Source organism: Desmodus rotundus, chromosome 4 (assembly GCF_022682495.2).
Source record: "Desmodus rotundus isolate HL8 chromosome 4, HLdesRot8A.1, whole genome shotgun sequence".
NCBI lineage: Eukaryota > Metazoa > Chordata > Mammalia > Chiroptera > Phyllostomidae > Desmodus > Desmodus rotundus.
In genome coordinates this window covers 129,118,634-129,138,819 of record NC_071390.1, presented here as the reverse complement: position 1 = coordinate 129,138,819, position 20,186 = coordinate 129,118,634, and the positions used below count along the sequence as shown (strand labels likewise).

At 38.6% G+C, this 20,186-nt stretch overlaps 1 protein-coding gene across 5 annotated transcripts; it reads right to left on the bottom strand.

The window, feature by feature from the left end:
- Positions 1–13,775: 13,775 nt before the first annotated feature.
- EPGN (epithelial mitogen) lies at positions 13,776–19,874 on the bottom strand. Of its 5 annotated transcripts, none has more exons than XM_024577277.3 (5): positions 19,746–19,874; positions 19,140–19,229; positions 16,344–16,464; positions 15,483–15,635; positions 13,776–13,830 (listed from the first exon to the last, which is right to left on the bottom strand). In XM_024577277.3, exons 1-5 carry the CDS (start codon positions 19,786–19,788, stop codon positions 13,776–13,778), a joined length of 462 nt encoding a protein of 153 aa, XP_024433045.1. In that variant the 5' UTR covers positions 19,789–19,874. The 5 variants fall into 5 exon arrangements, with proteins under 5 accessions (XP_024433045.1, XP_024433053.1, XP_024433061.1 ...); XM_024577285.3 differs by having other exon boundaries at positions 15,609–15,635; XM_024577293.3 differs by having other exon boundaries at positions 15,609–15,635; positions 16,344–16,466; positions 19,169–19,229.
- Positions 19,875–20,186: the final 312 nt, after the last annotated feature.

Sequence of the window (20,186 nt, the reverse complement as noted above, 5' to 3'; positions counted from 1 at the left end):
CTGAATTACTTTCTAAGTCTAGATCATAACAAACATTACCTAGGATTGCCTAATTTATGCAGACCCTAGGGGTAAAAATATAGAAGGCAGAGTGGAATGTCTCCAAAATTCTAGGAATAATTTAGGATTGGTTTTTTTTTCTCTCTTTTAGCACTACCACTAATAGACAAGTAAAAAAATTGCTAGTGAAAGCCATAAAACAAAAAACTACTAGTCTTTATTTTTAATATTGCATATTACTGCTAATAATTGATCTAGAAAGTATCCCTCAATAAAATTACACATAAATAATATTCTATCTTGCAATGCATCTTACTATAGAAGAAATTAGTTGTGTAAATTGTTAGCATTTTGTTGTTTGGCTGGCTCAACACTGATTCTAACTCGTGGATGCTCTTTAAAATCACTTTGTCAGCTTCAGAAAAAAACCTGATTCCGGGTCCATTACCTTCCCAGACATGCTGATCCACCTGGTTTGGGAAGAACCTCACATGAATGTATTTTTGCAAACAGCTTATGTTTTAATTAAGCATGAAAAGAGAGAAAGAACACTCAACTACATATTTCAGATCAATTCTGTTCCTGACTGTAATTGTTGTGTGATCTTGTATAGGTCATTTAAGTGCCCTGGGCCAGACTCTTCTCATCCTTAAAATGCAAGTTGGAACAACACAATCTCTAATGGAACCGAGATTCCATTCTTCTTTTCAAAGGTAGAGATTCTAATGACCTCTGTGACCTCTGAAATGTGGTAGTAAAATGGAACCACAGCTTCACTGTCTCTTGATCCTGTGTCTCTAAGCATTGAGCAGTTGTAGGCAAGTGTGCAAAGGCATTGGCTAAAATATCCTTCAGGAACAGCACCGACAATGTCCTCAGGATACGAAAAAGTAGTTTATCTTATAAGCAGGGTTCTCGACTGTTTGAAAATCTTGCCTCCATCACCCCTAGGATCTTTGCTTAGGCCTTTTTAAATTTTCTTCCACTTGCTGGAAACATATGAATCATGAACATCACCAACATTTTTTAAAAGTGGGGATTTAGAAATTAGAAGATCTAAATCCTGTTGCAGATAAAGAAAGCTGCATTGTTGTATGACCCAAACCACATTTATGAGGAAAGTTTTGCTCTTTCTGATGAAAAAAATTTATAGGTATTAAATGTCCTAAAAATCAGAAAATAAAGCAATCAATTAAACAAAAACTGCTATTAAAACAGTAGTCAGAAGCTGTAGGTTTAAACCCTGGCTTCTATCATTGGTTTGTTCAGTCTTTTGACCCTATGACCTTACTTAAACTTTAATCACGTCAGCTATAAAACTTGGTGGTTGTAATTGTTCCTGCCTTTCATTCATCTCAGTATTTTCATGGAACTGAAATTAGATAATGTTTAATAAAATTGTGAGACAGAATTATAAGATATAATTGACACTAGTGAATATCAGATATTTATTTAGTACCAGGATATATATAAGGGAATAAAGAAAAGTTAAAAGGGCAACCAGAGTAGTGCTGGATTCCTAAAGCAAAAACAGGTGGACGTTCCAAAAAGGAGGCAAAGGCACCAAGAGCAGGTGGAACACTGAGGTCAAGGCAATAGGAATGATGGAAGAGATTTAGTAATAATGAGGTCACCGGTAACCTTCCAGGAGAAAGTTCAGTAGAATGGAGAGCACAGAAGTCAAATTACAGACATTAATAGTTTGTAGTTTCCAACTATTGTTATCAGAGAAGATGAGTCAGCTGTGAGCCTCAGCACGGGAATGTTTATAACACAGGCCTCTCACAAACTGTCAAAACTAAGTGTAAAACTCACGTAATGGAAGTGAGTCACTCGTCCTTGCAGGCCTTTGTTTAACCCATACTACATCCAAATGAGGGAGAGGGAGGAGCAGCCTGGGGTGGGTTTTACTATGACATGCATTTCCTATTTTCTTATTTAATTTGAAGGGAAATATAAAAAATAATTTTCTTTAAGACTATATGGCTCTAAGAAATTATCCTTATACATTCTAATGAGGGATTAGGGACAAAATACTTTTCTAAGAATCTGAAATTCTATCCTCACTATTTCATTCACGTCTTATTTAAATGTATTAGTCTTTCCTCTTATTCCTTTCCCATCTGTCCCTATACCACTATTTGTGTATGTGTATGGGGGGAAGGGAGTGTGAGATATATATGTCAGGCAATATATATATATGTTCTGCTTAAGTTTTGTGCTGGCTCACACTCAAATGTGTCTCAACTTTAATGTTCCTTTCTCTTTTCTGATTTTCCTAGACTGCGTTATGCACTCTGTTGAGAGATATCCTTGTGTTACATCCTGAACTTTCTCTATCATGAAACTTATCAGTTCATACATTTGCTTCTTTGCTTTTCTCACTGAAAGATGAGCTCTAGGAGGAAGGGATAAACAATTATGCTTACTGAGTAACTTATGTGCAAGGAAATGTTCTAAAACATGAAGTTAAAAACTTGAGAACCTTCCCCAGCACATAATAAATTATACACTTAGTACTGACTACTGTTATTGCTAATGGTGATTTAAAAGTTGTATGATCTCACCTATAAGTGGAACCTAATGAACAAAACAAACAAGCAAGCAAAATAGAACCAGAGACATGGAAATAAGGAACAAACTGACAGTGACCAGAGGGGAGAGGGGAGAGGGATAACGTGGGAAAGAAGGGGAAGAGTCTAGTCAAGGAACACGTATAAAGGATCCGTGGTAGTAGACAGCAGTGTGGGGACTGCCTTGGGGAGCGGGACATAGGGGTGGGCAGGGCAGGGGAGAGCAGCAGGGGGAAAATTGGGACAACTGTAATTGAACAACAATAAAAAAATTAAAAGTTGCATGCTCAAAACCAGACTGCAATATTCTTGAAGCCAAAGCAATGTTTACTTGTGTTTTGAGGTCGTGCTGTTTCTAGTGTAGTGTCTTGCATATAGTAGTCACTAAATACATAGTTGTTGAATGAATTTGTTGATACCAAAGGTCAATTCCACGTTATAAATTATAGGAAGAGAAGGAAATTACATTGGGACTCAGTTGTCGTGTATCTGGTAGTGATCAGACATTACAAAGTTAATGATTAATGCAGCTGTAATTCCTATTACATTAATGATGTTCAAATAGTTCCTGGACCAGTTTTGTTAGACACCTACAAATCTAATTTAGGGCCAATGGTAGTGAAGACTTGCCCATTAAGCAGGCTACTTAACAATACCTGCCTGTACTGATCAGTAACACTTAAAAGTCACAGTGTCACGTGACTGTGATGGGTTCGGTGTGGAAAACTACAAGCCTGCTGAGCAGAAGGAATTCTTTAAGCAATCTTTATAATTTGCTGTATGTTCAAGACTATAATATCTTGAATCATCCAAACCAAACTTAAACTATAGCATATTTGCTCTCTATCCAATTCTAGCCTGCATTTCTCCCATTCAGGGTAATGTTCAGGCTAATAGCTCCTGCTATAGATATGTTAATTAATTAGAGGACTCCTGTGGGAGGCTTGAGTTTTTGTAAGAATAGCCCCAAGTTGGAAAGCACCTTTCCTGAAGAGGTGGGGAAATATGAACAAAATAATGACTATTTATCAATGTTTTACAGGAGCCTCCAGACCAGACTGAGATCAGTGGGGGTCAGTAGACACACCAGGAACAAAGAGATTGGAAATTTCATGCTCTTACTTGAATTCTGCTGGTGCCTAGCTGCCTGTGATACTCACCCACCTCTTGCCCTGCCCCTCTTCCCTTCCCTTGACATAAAATGCACCCCAATTCAGGGCTCTCCTAAAATGAATTTGAGGAACCTCTAAGACCTCCCCATCTGCTTGTGCTGGTGCCTTCTTGATCAATAAAGCTCTCCTGACCCCAGACTCTGATGTTTTGAATATTGGCTTTTTAAAAAAAGAATCAGGCACACAAACCTTGAACTGGTAACAAAATCAACTTTAATATCAAATATTTACCTAGATCATGTGATACTTTGGTTAGTTTTATTATATTTCTTAACTTACATAAGCATTTAATTTTTTAAGCCAATTAAATATTATAAACTGGTAATATCATCCAGAGGTATAAAATACCATACCATATATAAACAAAATCACACATATCAAAACAGGGGTTATACGCATATGCAGAATTATTAATAATTATAGAGAAAATACAAGATTTTTCACTTATCCTTGATTGAAAGTAAATAGAAAGGGGTCTGAGAGGACTTTGATTTTTGTCCTAATTTCTGTTCTTCCATCTCATTAAGGGTGTCTTAATGGCTAGTAATGATACCAATATGAAAACTCCCTAAAAACATTTTTAATTTAGAAATTTTTCCAATTCAAGACATCCATCACCTGGCCAATGGCAGTAGGATTTTCATAGTGACTCAACCCAGTACATCCTTTATGACCTAACCAGAAAGCAAAAGACTTCTAAGACGGAGCACTAGGCTGCAGCCCTCACAGACCCAACAGGTTCCTCCCAGAGATAGCCTAAGAAAAACGCGGAGCCCCGTCTGGCAACACCTGTGCCCAAACACAGGGACTAACACACTTTCCCCACCCTTAACCAGAACAACGTTTGAGATTTTCTACCTTTGAATTCACAGCCTATTCAGCTGCCCACCAGGTACACATCATCATGCAGCTGGCAGAGATAACAGAGTATCTCTGGAAGGAACGGGATTGATTGAAAACAAGAGACTCAAAACAAGTCTTCATCAGAGTCACGTTTGCCCAAGAAACTAGTTTACAAATATTTTCTCCTGCCAATCTAAATATAGAAAAGAGAAAAAGATTCTCACCACTTTTATATCCATTGGATGAGGCAGATAAGAGGTCAGAGAGGCTATGAGAGTAAAATGCTTACCCCTCTGCTGGCTGTGGTCAGTCGTCCTTGACCTGCCATCTGTAGCAATCCAGGGAGTTAGCAGTGTTCCCAGCCAGTGAATTCTTCTTGGCTGGCCAAAACTGTGGGGCTAATATATGTAACACTTTTCCTCCCACCTTCTAAGTTCTCCTAGCTGGGCTACTTACCGAATTAACAGGAGAAAACTCAAAGTTTAATACCTATGCACTGTATTTACATAAGCATGAAACTTCCAGACACTGAGGCAACACTGGGTATTCATGATATTTATGGACAAGACAGAGGAGAGGGAGGGGCTATTCGATTTCAGAAGTGAGAGTCGGTGATTTACAGGTAGTGGAGGAAGAGCAAAACATATATGTCAGGAAAATTTGTTCTGGGCAACTCAGAAACAATGGAATACAGGAGGTATCTCGATAATATGTACCTGCTCGAAGCCCTCTTATTTACCGTATGTAATTTAAATTAAGCTAAGGTGAACATCCTAAGATCTTCTTCCTGAAGCAAACTTTTCTGTCTGAATCTCTTGAGCAGAAGAGGGAGGAGGTTCTAAGTTTCTCTCTGAGTCTTGTTTCTTAATAAATAGGTTAAAATTAATATCCCAAAAGGGCAATTTTGGGATAGAAAAACATTGATTCCCCTAATGACCTTTAGGAAAAAAATCTAAGATTTCATCTTATTAACTGGACAATGCAATCTGAAATAGAACATTTTCCCCCAAAGAATTCCAATAAAAGCCCCAGGACTAATTTTCATTGATCCGGATTCAGTTGTATGCCTTAGGTAACCCTAGTACTGGGCATGAGGGGATGTTCTGATTGACCCTGGGATCGGACACAAGGAAAGCATACCTAGACTGGATGTAATGCAGGTGAAGGAGAATGGTGTCTCAGAGCACAACGGGGTGCTGTTTTTACAGTAGAAGGGGATCGGATGCTGGGAAGACAAACAAATAAATGAATATTTACTACATTTTACCACATGCCATGCATATATTTCCCTAGCCATGCAACCACAAACCACTGGAGGATAATCCAATTTGGATCAAGTTTGGGAAGTATCAGGAAGTGTGCTCATTCACAAGAGGCTCTCTAGTCTTCATGTAAATGGACTGAAGCTTAGGACCAATTTGTGGACCCACCTGCTTGCCCGGCCTGCCTAGATCAGCCTGAACCGAGACAGTAATATTTGCTAGGCTCAAGCAGGGGACCCTAATAGATGCCAAGTTGACTCTTCTTTCTTACAGACTTCCTTTGCTTAGTAACCCCTTCTGTCTAGGAAATGTTTTAAATTCTTAAGCAATTTCTTGCTTATGGAAGGTCTGTCATTTGGCATAATTTATTGCCTGTCAGACTGTTGAAGAAAGCCAAACTCTTTTTTTGTCCTGCATCATTTAAACAATTTTGAATAAAAGTAATAGTTTATTCAGAGAGTAATAAAAAAGGGGAAGGGAGTAAGCCAAGATGAAAGGAGGAAGAATTGGAACCCTTCATAGAGTGATAATTAATTTAGGAACAAAAATACAGTCGCAAGGTTTTCTGACTATTTGTAGGTTGACGAAGGAAAAGAGCAAACACTACGATACTGAGAGAATTTGAATGCACAGTGACATGAGGCTTTGGAGTTAAGTCCTTAGTACTCTTGACATTTGTGTGGAGAAATGAGAATAATCATAACTTTTGGTCTCCAAGCTCTTGAGTGCCTAATATAATCAGAATATTTTAAATACTTAATAATTATAATTGAGGTTTAGGTTGAGAGACGGTGGTTGTGATAATCTCAAGGTACGGGCCGTTCTGTCTTAATGCTTGTTTTGAAAACATGAATTTATTCCGACATAAAGGAACAATTTGAGCATTTTGTGTTTGCTTACACATGATTTCATCTAGTAGATTGCCTAGATAGATGCAGAAAGCTGTTGAGCTGAGCAGCATAAACTGCACAAAACACACACACACACACACACACAAATCTGGAACGTACACCAGATACCTTGGTTCACATTTGTGTCACGAGCTACACTCACCTACAGCTGCTGTTGCAACTTTCCATGTAATTTTTGTAACTCTTCCTCCTTCACTTGACAATGATTCACAAGCTACAGTCCTCCGACACTGACATCCACAAGCAAACTTCAGGTGTTTTCCAAGACAAAGTGCCATGTCAACTTACGTACATTTACTTATTTATTAACCATTTTAAATGTAGAAAACTGTGCTACATAAAAAAGGTTTTTATATGTCATTGGCAAAGTTTTTGAGTATCATATTCCTTGGCCCTAGTCTTCCCATGAGCCCTGTAGTTTTATTGCTCAATTTGTTAAAGTGATGATTTTTAGGAACCTATCTCATGTTGTAATAAAACTGACTGTATTTAGTACCAATAAGAGCTTCAACATAGTTTCAAATATTTACTAATTATAAGGAATATTTATTGATGAGTACTAGATATTTTGCATACATTAGCTATCTAATTTAACTTATTCCTAAAATGACCCTGTGGGTTAACTATAATTATCTCCATTGTATAATAGGCAGCTGATATTTAAAGGAGTTAAAGAATTTATTCTCCATCACACAGTTAATAAACTATTGAAGTTCAAAAACCCAGCAGATCGTGCTTCAAACAACATTGACCAAGCAACAGCCATAGTCACAGTCCTGAGCTGAACGAAGCATGCCTTGGAACGGGGCAGCCTCGGGGTCAAGTCTAGGTTCAGCCTCTTGCTAGCTGCATGTCATTGAAAAAGTTACTTACACTTTATAAATTTTAGTTTCCTACTCTGTGAAATGGAAGACAGTCATAATAAAACAGTGTTTATCAAAAACTTACTTTCACCCTCAGTATACTCCAGAGATAAATATTATTCCCTTTCTACAAATGACACAATTCAGGCTTAGAAAAGTTAAGAAACTTGACCGAGGTAGCATGGCCACTAAGGGCAGAGCTGGGATTGAAGGCCTCAGTCTGTCAAATTCCAAAGAATTGTCTCCTTAACCACTATTCACCACAGCTCCCTAATAAAACTTTCTCCTGGCTGTCTCCAAGGATTGAAAGAGATGCTGTATATAAATCACTTAACACTGTGCCCAGTCTATGGTATAACTTAATGAAAGAAGTCCATTATTAACATTATTACCACTGGAACTTAGCCAAGAACATAAATCATTATAATACAAGACAATGTAAGCACAATTTGAATTTTTGCTTTTGTTCTTTTAATGGTTCAAAGGAGAGAAAGGTGGCATTTGTAAATAGAAGAGGCAGCATTAAAAAAAAAATTATGTAGGATCTTGGCCCACAGAGAGGAAGGAGGGTAATAAATACGGAGGAAAGAGCAGAGATCCCAACACTGATCGAAATTGCGGCATCTGCCTAAGGAGCACCGAGGGGGTAGACCCACTGAGCCTCCTGGCGGAGAGCCCACCAACTTGGAGAGTAGTCTTCCCTAAACGTGGCATACAATGGGAAGTCAGCATCAGCGCTCGGGCAGGGAGGTAATAGAAGTAGGGATGAACGCTGAGAAAACAAATCTGGCATGGATCGTGGCAGAGCTACCGAGGGTGTGGGCGGGCCAGGTTCTGAGTCATCAGAGGCCGCCCTGCCGGCCTCCAGGTGAATGTGGGTTCTCCTAAAGAGCGCATTCCTGCGCGGCCCATCCCGGGATTTCCCCGGGGCTTGGGCAGTGCGTAGTCCAACAAGGCCCTCTACAGGCACCTTGATGACTAGACTCAGGAATTCAGATGAGGCACCGTCTTAAATTAAATCTAGTCAAAGAACTGAGAGGGTGCAGACTTAAAGGCCCATAGGAACCCTGACCATTTAGCGTAATGACAGAAATGGATTGGGTGTCCAGGACACACTCCTACCAACTAAAGCTGTGTAAGAATAAAGGGCCAGGGCTCTCTAATTCCAGGTTTCAAAAGAAGCTAGAAAAGCTAAATGTTTACAGCAAAACATCTTGATTTTTAGACGTAGTCTTGATTTAAAACAAACTCCATGGAAACCAAAATAAATATGTCTGTGGGCTGGATCTGCCTTCTAGGCTGTACGTTTTTGGTTTTTTCTTTTTACTTTTTTTTTTTTTTTATTGATGTTCGAATACAGTTGTCTCCATTTTCCCACCACCACTGCACAATTTTAACATACAACTTCCAACCCGGAAAGGAATGTGGAGCTCATCTTTAGAGTCTAACTTCACTTAACAGACAACAATGTCATGTTCAAGGGGTCCCAGAAAAGTTAAATGATCACACAGCTGGACAAGATCACAAGTCATTAAGGTATTTATTCACTGCACAATTTCTTAATGTATGTGGTGCTAGGGGTAAGATTGAGGGTGACGGAGTAAAAAGGCCATCGATGAGACTTTACTATAGATGTGACAACCACTCCTCATCCCATCACCAAACTGAGCCAGGCATGTCCCAGGTAGGGTAACGTCAGTGCCAGAGAACCCTTGTTCTCAGGCAGGGGTCAAATATTCCCAACTGACCTTCTCGTACTCAGAGTCCTGAGGGCCAATCAGGGTTCATTCACAGTCTACAGTGTCTCCGCAGCCTGTACATTCAAATGTGAGCAGGTACTTGAGGCCTGCTCTGGCCCCGCCCTAGGACGGTATGCATATCTTAACAATCTGCAGGTGACAGCAGGGAGTTTTTGTGGTTGATCCAGGACAAAAGTTATTATTTTACAAATTTTATATTATTTTATATATTTATCTATTGCATACAAATCACTTGGGTATATCTCTAAGCTCATCAAGAAATTAACTCCAACACTAATATTTTCTATAAAATATTACAAAGCCTTACCATATTGAGTTTAGATGAGAGACCTTGGCATCAGATTTACCTAGTTCAGGTCTAGGCTTTAAAGGCTATGTCCCCTTGAAAAAGTGAATTGCCTTCTCTACACCTCAATTGTACACAGGTGTGCATTAATTAAAATAAGGCTAACAATGCTTATCAAACATCATGAGTACTCATAAATGGTAGTTATATTACACAATTTCTTCATCTTGATCTGTAAAGGGACTTAATATTAAATCAATATGTTTTGTGAGATTTTAAAAGTCTAGAGATACCATTCTTTCCAGAAAGATGTGAGACCCAATTAACATTCTTTTAAAGATCAAAAGCATGGTGAGTTTGCTACTTGGTTGACTGTGCTCTCCACCTAATTTCAATCAAAATAATTTATGTTCCAATAATATCTGAGACATACAAATTACAAAGACAGGACATGGAGTATATAGATAAGCCCTAACTCAACAATTCAATTCTCCTCCTTACCACATAATAACATTCCTAATCTTTATGAGATATCTTTTTGGAAGCTGGGGGTGTTGTCCACAATCTGGAACATCCGTCATGTTGATTTTTGGCAGAGAGGTGAAATATAATGAGGGAACACATTTATTCAGGTGGATAATCTCACGGGGCCTAGCCTTTGAATTTTTAGGAAATTATTTGCTTAGGCTCTTTTACTCTGAGCTGTACATTCATTGATCGAATAATTAACAGAAATTTAGAGCTCAATTGGGAAGACGTGCTACTGAAGAGAACTTGGCCAAAGGTTTGGACAGAAATGTGGACTCACCCAGATTAGCAGAGCCAGCCTCTGACAATTAAATTTCAGCACCTCCAGTTCATCTTGGCAGATGCTGGTATCCTGATGTCGTGCAGCCGTGATGGGCCAGAGAGAGAGGTACTTTGCACCAGACATTCTGGCGACCTTCTCATGAGTGTGAACGGCAGGATATCAATATTTGCACTACACCACACACAGTGTGCCCCTTTTTATAATTCACAGATTTAGGTGGCTTACTCATGGTCTTCTGCAGAGAGGAATTGTTTTTATGTTCAGCATTAAAAGCTTACATTGCTAGGGTTTGCCTTGTGGTTTTCTTAAGACTTTTTTCAATTACATACAATGAATAAAAATCATCTTGATGTCACCAAAAAGGACATTTCAAAGTTAAAGGATTATAATTGTATTGTTCCAGGAAACACTAAATGATAAACTAACATTATAAAACATAATTATACAAAAAACCCCACCTAATTTGGGGAAAGAAGAGACAATAACAAGCAACTGTAATTCCCTTTTTATAACTTTACCGGCTCAAGTGTGACTGGAATTATCACATTTGCTCCCACCCCATCATGCTTCAAAATGCTAATTCATGACTATGGATATCCTGGAATGTGTTCTCAAAGAATGGAAGTATAGACTTGGGAAGAAGACAAAATTGAAATGAAAGACATCGATGAACCCCTTGGCCAGTTCGACTTTGTCAAAAATGCCAGAAAGGTGTTCTCATTTTTTCCCGAAATGATGCACCCAGCTAATGATCCACAAAGCGATAGCTGAAAATGCAGTTCTGATGCAAGGGCTTCCCTGGCAGACTCCTTTCAGGGTCTTATTGCACATAGGAAGAAAATAAAAAGTATAAAAAATTGCAGAACATCTTGTACTTATGCCTTTTTTCACTTAAATCCTGTTTACATACATGATATTGCCAGATGTGGCTCTAGCCCCATCCGAATTCCAGAGATGCCTTCCTTCAAGTTTAACTGCAAGGGTTGTGGGCTCACAGGACCGAGTGTCTGACAGGCCACACACAGACGGCTTCCCAGGAGCCACACTCTACCTTCCCCTCGTCTCCCAGGGCGGATTTGATACTGTTAATGCATACTGTTCCACAGGTGAGAAAATGTTCATCTCTATTGTATTTTGTCTTGGCATACTTTTCTGTTTGGAAACCTGGGAATTTTAATTTTTTCCCTAATGTTGTTTAATTTCAACTATATTGTGTTTAAAATTGAGAACTATTTACAGACAGCAAATATTTATAACTTTTTAGGTTATTGCCTCTCCAGACTCCAGCATTAATTTCTCTTTCATCAGGAGGCAGTCCTTCATTAAGCTTTATTGTTTCTTCCTGGACTCTCCCCAGCTTTTTAACACCTTTGTGAAATGCTCAGAGACAGCGTAGCTTTCTAGGTGTGGTCACTGGAGTCACTGGGAGGAACCTTCGCCTCCCCACTCCTTGGTGTGATGTAACCTTTACATACTTTGTGAGGACAGGCAGAAAGCGCTGACATGTAACCCATCCGCCTTAAATTCCTTCTGAAGGCAAAACAAAGCAAGCAAAATACCTTCGACTCAAAGGAAAGCAGAATGTAAAGTTTTGTTTAAGAGTGGATGAAAAGTCATAACGTACTACAGACAAAAGGCCTGTTACGAGGCAATAGCTGTAAAAAATGTTCATTATTGACCCTGTTTTCACCCACCTCATGATCAAAATTGTTTGCTTCTCAACATCACCATGAAAAAGTCCAGAGTTTTAGATTGAATGTAAAAGAAGAATTGTAGATACTATTTTTAAATTTTGTCTTACTTCCTTTAAAAATAAATTTTAAATCATTATTTTACAAAAACAAACACTGAAATATGCACCTAAGATGGTGCACGCGAAGAACCCAAGCTTGGCATTGCTTTAGCTTGCTGCAAGGTTAACAGTTATTCCCTTGAAAACTCACATCTGACATGGTCAGAAGCATGAAACTCAGCCTCTCTGCACTAAGAACAACAGCCATACAACAACAGCAACAGGCCCAGAGCAGTACTATGAACTTGACTTCTGTCACTGTGAGCTTGTTCCATTGGCTCCCTTGGCACCAGTGGTGTTTTGGATGCAGATGGAGGGGTTTAGAATATCCCACTTTCAGCACAGATAAGGAAAAATTGCTTTCGTCTCCTACTGCCAAAGTTTAGAGCTCGAAGGGCCTTGTAGAAAATGAAACCAAAGCCCAAAGATATCAACCGTCCAGCCCAAGATTATTCTAATCACATGGAAGAAATATGATTAAAGACAAAGGGCCCTAATTTCCATATAGTTATTTCTACCATTGTCCCATTTTCTCTCCCTATGTACAAATCTGCTATTAAGCACTCAGAAATGGTAATGGAAGTTTCCACATGCTGTTGACTGATGAACAAAATTCCTGGGTCCAATTTTTGTTTCTTTTTCGGGGTCAATTGCAGAATTTCATTTATTAGAATTTCAGAATTTCAGTCCAAATGGATAGTCACCAGGTAATTCCACTAACAAGAGGAGGAAGTGATGAACATATAAGCATTAGGGGACTGATGAGTCGAACACAATGTTTTAGAACCCATGCAGAGAACAGAAATGTTCTGCCTACTCGGGGCTCGATATCCAGAGAGCTTTCAGTCATCAGAAATTCTTTAGCTTATTCCATATTTCACAGATAAAGGCTCCATGGTGTTGTCACAAGCTGGTAGGATGTATGTTTGTTTGCCTTGGAATTCCATTTTCTTGTCTCTGACTTAGGCTCCAGGCACATGTTTGGTTCATTGAAGGTGCCATAACACTGATCTCATCCGAAGAGTTGGCATCACATTCTTTTAGATACTATGAAAGCAGCATGTTTGGGATTGGGTCCGTTGAGAGGTGTGGTCCAAACTACTGGTAGCAAGCACATGAAGAACCCAAGCTTGGCATCACTTTAGCTTGCTGCAAGGTTAACAGTTATTCCCAAGAAAACTCACATCTGACATGGTCGGAAGCATGAAACTCAGCCTCTCTGCACTAAGAACAACAGCCATACAACAACAGCAACAGGCCCAGAGCAGTACTATGAACTTGACTTCTGTCACTGTAAGCTTGTTCCATTGGCTCCCACGGCACCATAACAATGACAAAGTCTAAAGACCAATGTTGAAATTTATTCTCTTATTTCCTCATGATCCCAACTTTCGTTATTGTTAAGTCTAGTCAGCTTGGGAAGTTTGGTTGCTTCATTTGAAAATTTTAATTCTGGATCACTCATTTTTACAAATGCATCAGAAAAATTTCTTACGAAGGCCTCACAGTGGTCTTCTCCCGGAACAGACGTTGTAGGGGGATTTCAACTTTCGACATCTGAAACAGAGTATTGATTTCCATATGAATTTGCTATTTGTATAGCATATTGAGGATTTATAAACGTTCTGGTGGAGCAGTTGGTGGTGGTGCCCCAGATCCCTTTTACTCAGTGGTAGATCCAACCCCTGCAGCTATGGGTGTTACCCGGCCCACAGCAGCATCCTTCCCCAGAGCACTGCCCTGGGACGACAGAGAAATTTGCCTGATGATTCCTGGGAGATTCCTGGCCTGTGCCCACTACCCTGCCAGGAACATCCAGCCATCCATGCTTGATGACCCAGGGCACTAAAACCAAGATCCCTCATGTTTTGGGGGATAGGTCATTCATGTTCAAGATCTGCCCTTGGAATCAGGCAGATTAAGCTCCACTTCGGCTAATGCCACACCTTTTCTTACCTTCCTCTGTTCCTTACTTCATTACAAGGTTTCACCTCAGGGTGTCCCTTCACCAATCACTTGCACAAGAATCTTCGTTTTATGTTCTGCTTCTAGGGAACCTGACCTCAGATAGCTGTCTTTTTTTTTTAATCCTCACCAGAGGGCATGCTTATAGATTTTCAGAGAGAGGGGTAGGGGGAGAAAGGGTGGGAGGGAGAAACGTCGATGTGAGGATGTCAGAGAGAAACACTGATTGGCTGCCTCTTGCACGTGCCCCAACCAAGGATTGAACCTGCAACCCAGGTATGTGCCTTGACTGGGAGTCGAACCAGTGACCTTTCTGGTTTACTGATGATGCACCAACCAACTTAGCCATACTGGTCAGGGCAGATAACTGTCTTTTTAACATTAAAAGGTCTACTATTTTTTCTTTCCTTTTTGTTTTCTTAAGAAATTGACCTAATAATATCAATTGATATAACAGATTTTATATCAATTAATCTGCATTTGGTATAACAGATTTTATTCTAAGATATAATTATTAAGCAACCAAAATTTTTCTTACTTTGACAATCTTGGCCATTTTAAAAAATGACAACTTAGTTAATAGAGTATAACAAGGGAAATATGTTTATACTTTTTCTTTAATTTATCTCACATTTTTTCTTGATTTTCCCTAGTTATATGGATTTAAGGAAAAGAATGGCCAGTGTGGATACATCAGAAATAAGAACTAATACACAAGTACTTTATACTTAGTGGATTAAGCTTATCTTCTTAAACTTCTAGCAGTAGATGGTACCTGGTGAGCATACCCTCAATTGATTGCTGGGAAGTAAATGGTCTGTGTCTGTCACACATTTTCATTCATTTAATACTCATTTCTTGACTATTTATTTAACAAATATTTACTTAGTGTCTATTGTGTGCCAGGCATAGTATTTGACACTGAATACATAATTGTGAATGATAGACACTTAATCTCCACCCTTGTGGGGCCCACTGTCCTCCTCATTTATATGTAGGCAGATAGGGATGAAGATGGAGGGAAATCGTAAATTGGAGCTTATTGCAACTACAGGTAAATTTTTACTGCTTGTCTAGGTTTATGAGAAAAAGCATCAGAACAAATATATAGGAGCTTGCCAGACTTGCAACCATATTTTCACTTAAAGACTATACATGTCAATACCTAATACAGTGTAGGGCTCAATAAATATTTTTCAAATGAACAAGTACCCAGCGATGTTATATTTTGTTCTTTTCCATACCTCTTTCTTATGTAGCAGTAAAAAATAGCAAGAAAACCACTTAATAATAATCCAACGCCAATTCCAACTGCAATGTATTTTTCATAAGAATCCACAGCATAGGAAGTTAACGTCAAATGCTCACACCTTTCTCCAGTATAACCAGTAAAACACCTTTGCAAAAAGAAAACGAATAGTTTTAAAACTCATGACGATAGAAATACAACGAAAAGACCAATTTCCAAAATGACACAATTTCAATGGAAAGTATGCAATTTAAATTAAAGGGCCAAATACCAAATGAAAGCCAATCTGTTACAGTATTGAAGACGCTATGTGTTTTACAATAATCATTTCATTAAGGCCCCATATCAGTGTAACTTTCCTTATTGGTAGAAAGGGAAGGTAGCGCATGTGCTTGGACGCCTTGATCTACAAGGTATTTACTCTCTCATAGGAGGATACTGGGCAAATCAATGATCATGAAAATAGTATCTTAGTTGCTGTAGAAGTTTATGTTCTTGAAGTGTCTTTACCATAGCCTGTTTCATTTCATCCTATAATCATATTTGCATGATGTTAAAATGCTGACATGGATTCAGTGGTTTTGAGGTGGAGCATAAACTCCTGCGTTTCTAACCAGCGCCCAGGTAACACAGGTGCTGCTAATCTGGGAGCCATATTTTTGAGTAATGCGGATTAGGTAGTTTAGAAAAAGACTCCTTAGATACTCAGCTACAAAGAGGATTGGTGAGTCACGACCAGATCACGCACTCTTTTTGCTTCACAAAATAGAGGTGTGTGGAAACGTTCTACGGGAAACACCAGAGGCGCACATTCACCTGCTCCGTCCCTAGGACTTGGAAAGCTCTTTGCAATTACCTGCAGATGGCTTCCTTCAACTCGTGATGGAAGGCACATGCACCATTGATGCAGTAACTGTTGTGGTCTTCCAGGCAAGAATGCGAGAACTTCAGGGCTATAGGTCCTTCTAGGTAGTCAGATAGGAAAAGGAGAAACAATATTAATAGACAAAGTGGCTCACACTTTTATAGCAGATTTGAAATATGTTAAAGGGACCTTTAACTGTAAGGATATTCTTGAGCGCTCTGTCCATAGAAGTATTGATTCATTCCCTTGGCAGGTTATATTCACAAAGGTTAGGTGAAGAGTACCTAGGCATATCATTAATTAATTAGGGGGTGGGGGTAAATTGATGATTGTTCCCTTCCTTAGAAGCTACATATAATAAGTATATGAGACGAGTTTGCCAAAAGGTGGCAGTATCAAATAGAGTTTTAGCAAGCTACCTTGAGCAAGGCTTCCCAAATGTATGCCTGAGCACTAATAAGTATTAAAAAGAGCTCGCACAATTTTTTTCACTCTCCCCTTCACACCAAAGGAGTCAGCATTTAGGAAGATATTGATTTATAATTGTGAGATAATAAACTGATTTCTCTTCTCTTCTCCCAGAGGGGGGAGAGATGAGAATTTCCTCTTCTGTGGACGACCACAAGCAGCTGATTGAAAAGGGAACATTTTCCCTACCTGATTTCAGAAGAGGTATGGTTATGACCTATACAAGAAGCCAGAGACAACTTATGGCTCAGGCTTAACATGGTTAAGACAATACTTTCAAATATCATTCAGAAATTTCACTTGTTTAAGAGACATTATGAAATAGTGGGAAGAACCTTGGAATTGGAATTTAAACACCTGGGTTTCGATTTCTAGCTCTTCTACTAAGCAAGTCACCACACTTGACAGAACTTTCATGGGCAAGTGTCCAGAAGCCTCTTCGTGGGAAGCTTCCCTGTGGGAAGCTGTGTTGTGGCGAAACGTAGGTATTTCAGGTTGCGTCCTCTTCATTCCCTGATGTACTATGGACATGTACCCATATCATCCTTGGGATTTATGCACTGGGAATGACAGCAATAAAACTGTATAACTGAGTCCTCTTTGGTATACTTTAATTGCTGGTACTTAAATTTTTCTCAAATAGATTCTAACATCTTACTTTGTCATTGTTGTGAATGAATATGTCATGAATATCTCCTCATCCTTAGTTATTATGTTATACCATATTCATCTTGCTGAGAAGATTAAAAACTCCCATTTATTTGTTCACATCCAAAAAGGCAGACTTTTTTATATTGCAAATACTAAATCTCTAAGTACCGAGGCACCAACTAGATCCTGGGTTGTAGAACTTCCTTTTGATTGAAAACCTTCTGTACCTTAAAATTCACACTCATTTTGTTGAATGTGGTGTCCTGAATCTAATTTCTCATGTTGATAATTAATTCTGAAGCAGTGAGAATTTTGCATTATAAACTGGGCTAGGTTCTTTCTACTTCAAGACACGAGCCTGAATTAAGATTTGCTAGAAAATGTGAGAACCGAAAGAACACTCCCAAAGAAAGGGTATACTATAGAGATTCATCTTTCCCCTAAGGAGAAGAAAATTAGTCATATATAACATTTTAAAATTTCCTAAAATACTGGATTCAGATTTTAACTTACATAAAAAGCAAGGGAAAACTTAAGTTTTCCATCAAGAAAGCCAGGGAAAAGAAGAGAGATGGTATATGCAATTGCTTTTTCCCACTCTGAATACCTGTAACTTGGAGAGTGTTCCTTGCAGATCCCTACCAAGGAAGACAAAGGTGATCTGGGTGCGCTGTTATGAACTCAGTCCCTGAGAGCACACGTACTTTAATTTTCCGCAGTATTAACTTCTAATGAAGGTATTTCTTCTCCTTTTGTTCAAAGGCTCAGAACACATGAAGACATCATAGTTATTCTAAACCCCATGCTGATTTTGGCTTGCAAATGGATACATATTAAAAAACTCAAATGGGCCAAAATATTTTGAACACCTTTTCTTAAAATTGAAAATTTTTGGCCAAATGAAGAATTCTTCATTATTACTATCTTTCATGTTAAGAAAAATATTTGACTTGATCTTTTTTTATTTGTCTGGCTCTGAGAGCCAGATACAGTATTTCCTCCATCCTGTGTCACATCACCAGTCTCCACAGCAGGGGGCAGTATGTGATTTGCGTGTCAATTGTAACCGCCCAGTACACAGGTCTTGGCAGGTGGCAACAAGCTTTCCAAGTTCATCTCTAAGGGTTCAAACAAGTTTGAAAATATGCTGATGCTCGACAGCAGCAGGAAGCTACTCAAATAAAAATAATAATGTAATAAAGAAAACCTATTATCACCATTAAAAATTGGGTAGAGTAGTTAGGAAATATCACCTGTACTAAAACAACAACACAAACCCCTGAAAAGAAGCAAGAAAAAAGATATGTCTGAAGACGAGAGGACACTAATTAAGGTTTCATCTTGTAGCCATAACTTCTTTGGTTGCAAAGGTCATGGTCACTGATCAAAACACGAGGCCCAAATGGTGACAGACTGCCTCTGGACATGTGTGGGGTATGGGGGGGCAGGCAGGAATCAGGCAGAAAATTCTATCATTTGCCTCATTTTCTCCCTTTAAAAAGCCAGTTCTTTGAAGACCCCATTTACCTGTTACTTCCAACTAAAAGAGTTTATTCTCTAATCATAAAATATATGTTAAAATTTTCCAGTGTTTCTCATATCACAATCCAAATTTCTATCAAAAATTAAAAACAAGTCACTTGACATACAAAAGTGCAAAGAAAATACCTTTTGTTTTGTTAACTGTCCAATTACTTTGCTGGGTTGTGACTCCAGGTGTTCCGTTCAAGGCCACCTCTTCTGTTAATGCCGCCATTGCTGGATGAAGAGGAAGAAAGCATCTTTAGCAGGTGAGCCTCCTTCTATGTATAAGCAACAGACTGAAAGTTATTCTATTTATTCCCATTTGTGTTTGATTTTTAATTCATTTACATTTGAGATCCATAAACTGACCTCAGCAATTTCCTGAGTTTCTCATCTACACCTAGTCCATTATAGAAAATAGAAACACAATGATATTTAACAGAAAATATTTATATACTGATTCTATCAAAAGGATGCTGTGATATACTCATAGTAGTTAAAATGTATTAACTACTCTTCAGTTTTATAAAGTAAATATTTTAAAGATCTTTAAAAAAAGAGGTGTTACAACGTATTAGGAGAAGAACATACATTACCTAAGAAACTAAATTAATTCACAGATTCCCTGCTCTAATCTTACTCATAAAGAGCAACTATTAAAAACCAACTTCTCACTAATTCAGAGAAAACAAACCTTATTCACATTCTACACTGATACAAAATGAACAAAAACAAAAAGAAATTACCTACCATTGAATAAGAGACAGACTGATACTGAAACTCCGAAAGCCATCTCCTGCCCTTCTTAGCAGTATCTTGCTCTTATCCTCCTAGACTGACGGGGAGAAGGTTTTTATGGAGCTCTCTGCGTCTTTCTTGCATTTATATTTGATGAAGCGTCATCTGGCAGTTACCAATCAAAAAAATATGTACTTTTGGCAGCAGCATCAAGCCTCGGGGCGCTCACACTCTTGTTAGGATATATGTGTTATCTCGCAATGTGATCAAGTTTTCCTTTGAAACGCTGATTTCCTGTTACCTGTGGACATAATCCAGAGAAGTAAAAATACTTAAAACAACAAAAAATAATCTGAAGTCAGGAAAGGCCCCATTGGTGTAAATAGGATTGGACCAGCTCCAAAATTCCTAGCAACTCTATCAGATTCCAACAAAGGGAGTCTGATATTTGCA

Bases quoted from the DNA above. Each gene is read 5' to 3' on its own strand.
- EPGN (XM_024577277.3), bottom strand. From the start codon at position 19,788: ATGGCTTTCGGAGTTTCAGTATCAGTCTGTCTCTTATTCAATG. The intron at 16,465-19,139 runs GTATTTTCTTTG...TCCTTTTCCTAT, and splicing joins GACAGTTAACAAAACAAAAG to CTGACTACCTAGAAGGACCT. The intron at 13,831-15,482 runs GTATGGAAAAGA...ACTCTGTTTCAG, and splicing joins TACTGCTACATAAGAAAGAG to ATGTCGAAAGTTGAAATCCC.